Below are 7,758 nucleotides of genomic sequence, written 5' to 3'. Positions count from 1 at the left end.
GAGGGAAAGGGGGAGAGAGGCGACGCGTTTAACGCGCAAACGCCGCGAATTTCTCCGCGAGAAAGAATACGTGAGCGAGAGGAAGCTCACGTCCGATAGGAGATCTGCAACGTTTTTCCGGATCGCGCGACGTTCGGTTAATGCAGGAGATGCAGGAGCGAGGAACCGAGAGAAAGAATTAAAACGCAACCCCGCCGCGGAAAGGAGGTATAGAAAAGGAGAATCTCAATTGCGTGGCCGCACCACGTAGAACAACGAAGCGAGCAGGTGATAAACCTCTTGCGTGACGTCATTCGATATATTGATTAAAGTAGCGTCTCGACGTCGACGTCGACGTCGACCAACATGGGAAATTTGGCAGTCGCGCGTGCGCGAATTTGTTTCGTTTCTCGAGGGTAATCGTCAGATAACGAATAATATTCACTCTCAAAAAAGAAGAAAAATAATGGCCCGTAGTAAAATACATATAGGTTTTTTTTAATATTTCGCATTACTTTTTTACAAAAAAAGATGTCTAATTTTTACAAAGATTTAAATGCCAAAGGATTTTTCAAGTTTTCCTAAAAACTATGAGCGCACGCAGAAAAATAATTCTGCTGTTGCAGCAAAATCGCGGAAAGCGCGGTTTATGAATATTGCGACACTGAATTAACAATTTAAAGAGAATAATTGCATAATTGTGAAGGATGGAGCTACTTTGACTTATTATAAGGGTCATGGCACACAAAAAAATTTAAGGTATAACGTAAGCGGTAGCAAATCTAAACTGTTGATTCTCTTACTGCTAACGTTCTACTGCTTAAGTTTTTTTGTGTGCCATGGCCCTAAGTCTTTGAGAAACGTTTGAGAAGAGCAACTAAAAAACAGTTATCTTACTATTTTTCTGCAGGGAGGCACATTTGGTTGAAAATATGTAGGAAAAAGTCCGTGTAACGGTAAACGAAAATTAAAATGGTAACGTTGTTTAGAAGTGCTTCAAAGAAAATTGGAAGCGATCGAATTCCGCGGCTATTTGTTCGACGAAAATTTTGAAATATTAAGACAAACATTTACAACTAAAAAAGAGAGAGAATTTTGACACTCCGGTTTGACAGTAAGCAACACTTCCAATTTGATTGAGCAACGCATATTCATACTCTCTAGCAGCACAACTTTATTGCAGCAATGTTGGCTAACAATATATATCCAATTTTTATGTTGAGTATAGACTAATTTCTCATATTGATCCAATATTGTAAAGTAGACGGTCTTTTGAGCTAATATTGGCATTATATATACCTACATTTTATTAATGACCAGTATTAACTTTGCATTGGAAAATATTGACCAAGACATTCCCATCAATACAATCAATATTCAGTCAACATGTTACTAATGTTTCGTGCTACTAGGGCCGCTGCTTATATTTACCGTTTCATATTTTCTTTCCTCAACTTCCGGCCTCTTTAATCTTTCGCCGAAGAAAGTATATAATTCAATCACTTTATCATTCTGCCGTAGGCTCAGGGTAGGGGAGCATACACGCAATTAAGTATGTTTGAAAAATATAATTTCTATCTTACATCCTTATAGATATATCAAAGGTGTAGAGATCGGGGAGGATTATATTACAAAAAACTCTTCCATGAATTTTTAAAATAAATTGGAAGTCCTCTCTCTCATATGTAAAACACGTTGCACATATTATATATTTTAAAATCTGTTATCTGACAGGTCCACTTTAAATTTTAATAAAAACGACAAGTCTACAGAAAACCGTAACGCCGCATGTAAATGTCTGGATCTATGTGAATTATTAAAATTAAAAGCTTGACAAGACAAGCGGTACACATAATAGAAACCCTATATATCTCTTGCACGAGTAACGGGAAGAGAGAAAAAAATATACAAGTATAAAAGAAAAATTTAATACGCACAGGATCCTCATAAAATGTTGAATGCAGTAATTGCGAATCTCGTAATATAAAAGTGTTTGAGCTGAGTGCTTCATATTGCCGACAAAATGGCACGTGTATCTATGGTTTTTTCGTATACGGTATTATATACTTACTTCTATATATATATATATATATATATATATATATATATATATATATATATATATATAATACACAATCCCGTTTGATCTTATATCTATTGTATATAACGCGATAAAAATAAATTATAATTAATTTCGTAAAAAATTCTAAAGCTAAATTTATCTATATCGCAATTTCAAGATATCTCAAATTATAAATATAGAAAAATATAATTCGTTACTACGTGTAACATTATGCAAGCTGAAGAGGAAAGTTGAAATAAGAAAAATTTATAATTTATCAGACAAAGTGCTATTTGCGGTCCGGACTGGATTTCCTAATAAGAAAAATTTAATATTTTATTCTAAAAAAATTACAGAAAATAAATAAAAGCTTAAAACAATTAAATGTTTTATCTTTTGTTTCGATAGAATATTTCGCAGATGTGTTCGAATCGCAAAATAAATTTTTAGATCTAGCTATAATAAGTTATAATTACAAACTCTTTGCTGCAATTTGGCAATGTTAGATCGAAGTGTAATTACTGCGTGTCGCGAAATTATTTCTTAAAAAACAAAAAACGTCTTTAGGAATGTGTGCTGCAGTTAGTTTTTGAAAGAACCTTGCCCATAATGAGCCATTGACGCACAACATTGAATCATATGCCATTTTATGGCATGTGATAAGTAGGTATTGTTGTGTATGTACACACATCATTAGAAAAATATAAGTTTAGGTTCTGGGGGTGAGGCGAAAGAAGTCATTTAAGAAGACGAGAGAGAGAGAGAGAGAGAGAGAGATTTAATTATCTTAATACCTATATATTTATTATTACCTTCACCGTCAGAACTGTCAGAAAATGATATTAAAATATCTTCAATATCTTCAATATACTCTGATGGCAGCTTGATTCTTGCGTTCGAATTTTTTTCCTTTTGGCCAAAAAGTGCAAACCGGCCGCTCATCACGGCCCTGGCACAAGAAAGTCTGAACAATATTATAAAATATTTTATTTTATATAAAATAAGTGATATTATAATATTTAAATTAAATAGTGTAAAGTTTTTAGCTAATATTACATTTAGCTAATATGGTAATATGCGAAATTCACACCCCAGAAAGTCTTTCCCCACATTTTCAAGACTTGGAACCATGTTATTATTATTTCTATCATATACCTCCTCTACAAATGCATACAGAAGTCAAGTGTTCATGGCTTAAAATCCTTTAATAAAATGGGCAAGGTTCTTTTACGTATACAAGTCTGTATACATATATGATTTCAATGTCGGATTATAAAGTCAGATTATACTTACGTATGTATAATTATAAATATATTTGCAAATTGATAAAACGTTCTACAATATAACAATGATTACAATGAAGACAATGATAACGGCGATCACAGAGAGTTTTGTCGATATAACGATACAACATTATAATCAAGAAAGTTATCACTTTCTCGTAATAAGTATAACACGTGTAAGGCATCTGTGATTTCACCTATTGACGTTATATTTAATCTTCGTGAAGTATAATTTTCTTTTCGCCTCGAGTTTCGCTACGGCCTGCAATCTCTTTCTTTCGATTTCCTCCGCGGTACACCGTACCGGCTGCGAACCAGTTTTCGTCATTTCCGGCGTATCGTTTTTCATATTACCGGTAGAATGATGCTTAACGAAGCGATCACCATCGCTTTTTACCGCGTACCTGTTAACATCGGACCCACGCGTTTGACCCGTATCATGCATTAATGAAAAAGCATTATTCTCGATCTTACGAACATTTGTAACAATCGGTTTTGTACTTACGAGGGTACGCGCGATACCCGTATGCGGTATTGGGCCTCTAGACGAGTGCTGTAACGTAGGTCTCGTCGCGTAACACGAAGCGCCTGTACCTTTAGCATTCGTACTCGCGTCCCGACTAACGTACTGATCGGATAAACTCTTAGTTTTAAAGAATTTTCTATTCTCTAATAAGCTAACGTTAGATGTTTCAGGCTTCGCCATAGGATTAAGCGAATCAGCAGATTTCGTTTCCGACTTTAACGGCGCGTTAGTCAAACGTTTATAATTGGTCTGGCATTTCGTGCTATCGTCTTTACGAGTTAAGGATCCATCGAATTTCGGTAGTAATTTTTCATCCTCAACGCAGGTCACTAACCAGTCGTCAAAAGAATCATCCTCCAAATCGAACAAATCTGCGGTGTTACTTTTTGTCAGTTTCTTATTGTCGCACGGCTTCTGGACACGGGATATCGTATTATTGTTATTTGGGCACGGTTTGTATGGATCTTTACTTTTCTGCGCTGTGGCACACGTACTAGAGGTCGTATCTCGTCTCAATGACAATTTCGAGTATGTCTTTAACGTATTACTATCGCTTGCGCCTAAAACACTCCTGACCAATGGCTTCGTACAATTCTCACTGGAACCAGACTGTACAGATGTTTTACTGGGTATGTCATTTGTGTGTAATTCTTCCTTTTTGACCTGTGTCACCTGCGAGTGCACGGAAACGGAACTTCCTTTGTCCATCAAATTGAATTTTTCCTCTATCTCCTGAGTGCACCTGATTATATCGTCGTCTACGGAGTCATCAAATAAATCGTCGTAACTTCCATTCACTTGCTTTTTGTTGGCTTCGTTACGATCATGCATCTCTCCAACGCTATTATGCCCGTTATTGTTGCCGCTTTCTCCGATGCTATTCTGTTTATCTTTAATTTCTGACGTGTTTTCCTCGTTACTTACATTCGTTAACGTCGGTGCTTCTTTCTCGTTGATACAATCGCTCTTGTCGTTCTGCTTTATAACTCTCATCTTCTCGTTCAAAGCTTGCAGCTCAGCTGCAAATTGTCCAATGTTCTCCATGTTTTCCATCTTGATGGTCTTTCTCTTGAGCGGCTTGTACAGCAGAGGCGAGTTCGAATTTCTCTTCCTTTGCAGCAGCTTGGTTCCTTTAGGCGTTTCGCACTGAACGTTCTGTCGCTTGTTTCTGTTCTCCGGAGTCCTGCTCAGAGAACTTTGCCAATCCCATGCAACCTCGTTACCGCCTTCCTGCGTGCACAGAGGCAAGATTGGGCTTGGGGAGTAATCGAGATCCGGCGAGTTTTCGGCATCCGCGTTTGTGCTTGGGTTCTTTGCAATCGGCGTGCTGTGGCTGGAGCCTGACTGTTCGTAGCCTTGGGGAGAGCTGTCATTCTTCCTATTTGCCTTGCCATTTGTCGTCATTGTCACGCTTTCCACACCTATGCGGAATCACACATGCTCTTATTAATAACAAAAAAAAAGATAATTAACGTGATTAAACAAGATTAGCTATAATTACCTTTTTTCTCGCTCAAATGCGATTTCTTGCCATTTTTATATTTTATACATCTCATCATCGGTTTTTTTCTGGCTCGTTTATAATTTTTTTAAACTTTTTATTCCAATATAGAGCTTCCAATATCGGACAGTTCTTCTCAATTCTCTATTCCAGTAGAGCTTCCAATATCGGTCGATCCTAACCTATACTGCGTACCGGAAAAACAGACCGCTGAATCTCTTTAAACGAGCTTCTTCTTTGAATCTTAATGAACGTCAGTTTGACAATACTCGAATCTATTCGAGCAAGCATCCAATTAGAATCATCGCACTTTCCAAGGCAGAGATAAACATATACTGTTACGTAAACAATCACAAACGTCAGGGTGCCATTACATGGAGCGCGGAAACGCGGAAACGCGGAAACGCGGAAGCGCGGAAGACAAAATTTACTAGATTTCCGTCGATCCGTTCCGTCTGTTTTGAATGCCTTAATATTACATGGAGCATATTTTGAGCGGAAAAGCGGAACGGAGAATTATAAAATATTAATTTTTAACGGTATTTATTGATTAAAATGCTTGTATTCAATAGATAAGCTGAAAAGATAAGCATATTAATAAAAATTGCAATGAATTAAGTGAACACAATTTTAAGAAATGAATACAATGTCTATTTGTTCGACGATACTGTTCCGCTTTTCCGCGCAAAATTGTGCTCCATTAATATAAGGAGAAACAAACTCGCGGACGAACGCGTCAAAATCCGTTGTCAACGCGGATACAGTATACTCAATCAAATTTCGGAGCTGTTAAATCACATTAAAAAAAAAGCTTTTACACATACTCTTCGATTACTTTATTATTTAATAAAAGTGGCAGTATAATATTATAGATCCAACATCATGTTGCTGGTTATTATGAGTATATCTTATATGCAAGGGTACATACATAGGCTGCGTTAGTACTGGCAGTGAATATCGAAACGCACCATACATACATCATACACGATAATAGCGGATTCCGCTTTTCCGGTCAAACGTGCGGGACTCAACTCGCGGAAACGAGAATCTAGTTACTATTCTGTTCCGCGCTTCCGCGTTTCCGCGTTTCCGCGCTTCCATTGAATGGCACCCTCAGGACACAAACGCGTCTCTCAGTCACAGTGGTGTCGAATCGCCAATAGGGCGCGTTCAGCAGACCAAGCCGCTGAGTAGCAGTCGAATGTGATTGGCTCTTACTTTTAGAACCAACCAATCAACGCAATATGTTGATAGAACGAACTCAACAGTTGTGTCTGCTGAACGCGGCCGCCATTTCCCAAAGTTCCCGGCAATTTAGTAAATTACCAAGGGCCCTATTCTCGAATCGTTTTCATGAAACTCGCATGTGAAATTCAATGCTTTTCAAATAGAAAGTCGCATACAAAAATCATTAGGGCAGGCTCGACTCGAGAATACGGTCCCAGGAGCGCCCCATACAAAATGCCGCAAAGCGAGGTGACCAATCACCGCTTATCTTTCCGAAAAAGTAAGACAGTGATTGGTCACCGCATCGCCGCGTGCCGCGTTAGGGTGCATCCCCATGGAGAAAGAAATAGCGGAACAGAATTAAAACGGAATTCCTTTGATTGGCTAATTGCCTAGTTTACACCGACAGAGAGAAACCTGAGAGAGGCCATCCCGGCATTTTTCGTCAATTTTTCTGTGTTGCATTTTTCGACGCGCCGCCTGAAAAAGTGCGCATCAACTACGTCGTTTCGCTCGGTAACCGCACATGGTTTGCGTCCGTGCTAATGGTTCGTGTCCGAACTAGCCAGTTAGAGGGGATATGCTGCGGCCCCGGCGCTCGCCGCTCGGCAATCTTCGAGCGAGGAGAAAAGGACAGACAACCGATTTACTGTCTCGGTTGTCTCCGTCTATGACGTAACTGCTTCGCCGGCTATGCGACGTTGCCACGCATTTCGGGTATCGCGTACGGTGTCTCGCCAAGTGCTGAATCTCAAGTTGGCAAAACGACGAGATACGCTACGTTACATTTATAAATATTTATAAATTATATATATATATATATATATGTATGTATATTTATAAATTATATATATATATATATGTATGTATATTGTATATATAATTTATAAATATAAAAATTGCAAATAAAACAAAATAAATATTTATAAACATAAAAATTATTTGTTAACGTAATACTATTTTTATTAATTAAGGAAGGAATAAAGGATTTTTAGGAGTCAGAGGAACAGCTACGCATAAATAAAATATATTACCTATATGTATATCAATATATTGTTATTTTATTTCAAAATAAATTAAAAGAAGTACGTAAATATGATATAAAAATTATTTCTCATAATAATGAATTTGAATTCGCGTGATTTTTTTTTTCTTCAGCTTCGCCTCTGCCTCTGCCTTT

The 7,758-nt window shown here is 37.5% G+C and overlaps 1 protein-coding gene across 2 annotated transcripts; it reads right to left on the bottom strand.

Annotated features, from left to right (window-relative positions):
• Window positions 1-2,636: 2,636 nt before the first annotated feature.
• LOC143908264 (uncharacterized) lies at window positions 2,637-5,861 on the bottom strand. 2 transcript variants are annotated; one of them, XM_077425765.1, is made up of 3 exons: window positions 5,352-5,861; window positions 3,830-5,271; window positions 3,564-3,728 (listed from the first exon to the last, which is right to left on the bottom strand). In XM_077425765.1, the coding sequence occupies exons 1-3, from the start codon at window positions 5,407-5,409 to the stop codon at window positions 3,705-3,707; spliced, it is 1,524 nt and encodes a 507-aa protein (XP_077281891.1). In that variant the 5' UTR covers window positions 5,410-5,861; the 3' UTR covers window positions 3,564-3,704. The 2 variants fall into 2 exon arrangements, with proteins under 2 accessions (XP_077281890.1, XP_077281891.1); XM_077425764.1 differs by having other exon boundaries at window positions 2,637-5,271; window positions 5,352-5,860.
• Window positions 5,862-7,758: the final 1,897 nt, after the last annotated feature.

The sequence above is a fragment of the Temnothorax americanus genome, unplaced genomic scaffold, assembly GCF_048541705.1.
Source record: "Temnothorax americanus isolate GAGA-0224 unplaced genomic scaffold, ASM4854170v1 Scaffold90, whole genome shotgun sequence".
Lineage (NCBI taxonomy): Eukaryota > Metazoa > Arthropoda > Insecta > Hymenoptera > Formicidae > Temnothorax > Temnothorax americanus.
The sequence above is the reverse complement of the archived record's forward strand: the minus strand, read 5'-3'. Positions and strand labels throughout refer to the sequence as shown.

Coding starts and splice junctions, on each gene's coding strand:
- LOC143908264 (XM_077425764.1), bottom strand. CDS start 5,409: ATGATGAGATGTATAAAATATAAAAATGGCAAGAAATCGCATTTGAGC. Junction 5,272..5,351: donor GCATTTGAGCGAGAAAAAAG/GTAATTATAGCT, acceptor GATTCCGCATAG/GTGTGGAAAGCGTGACAATG.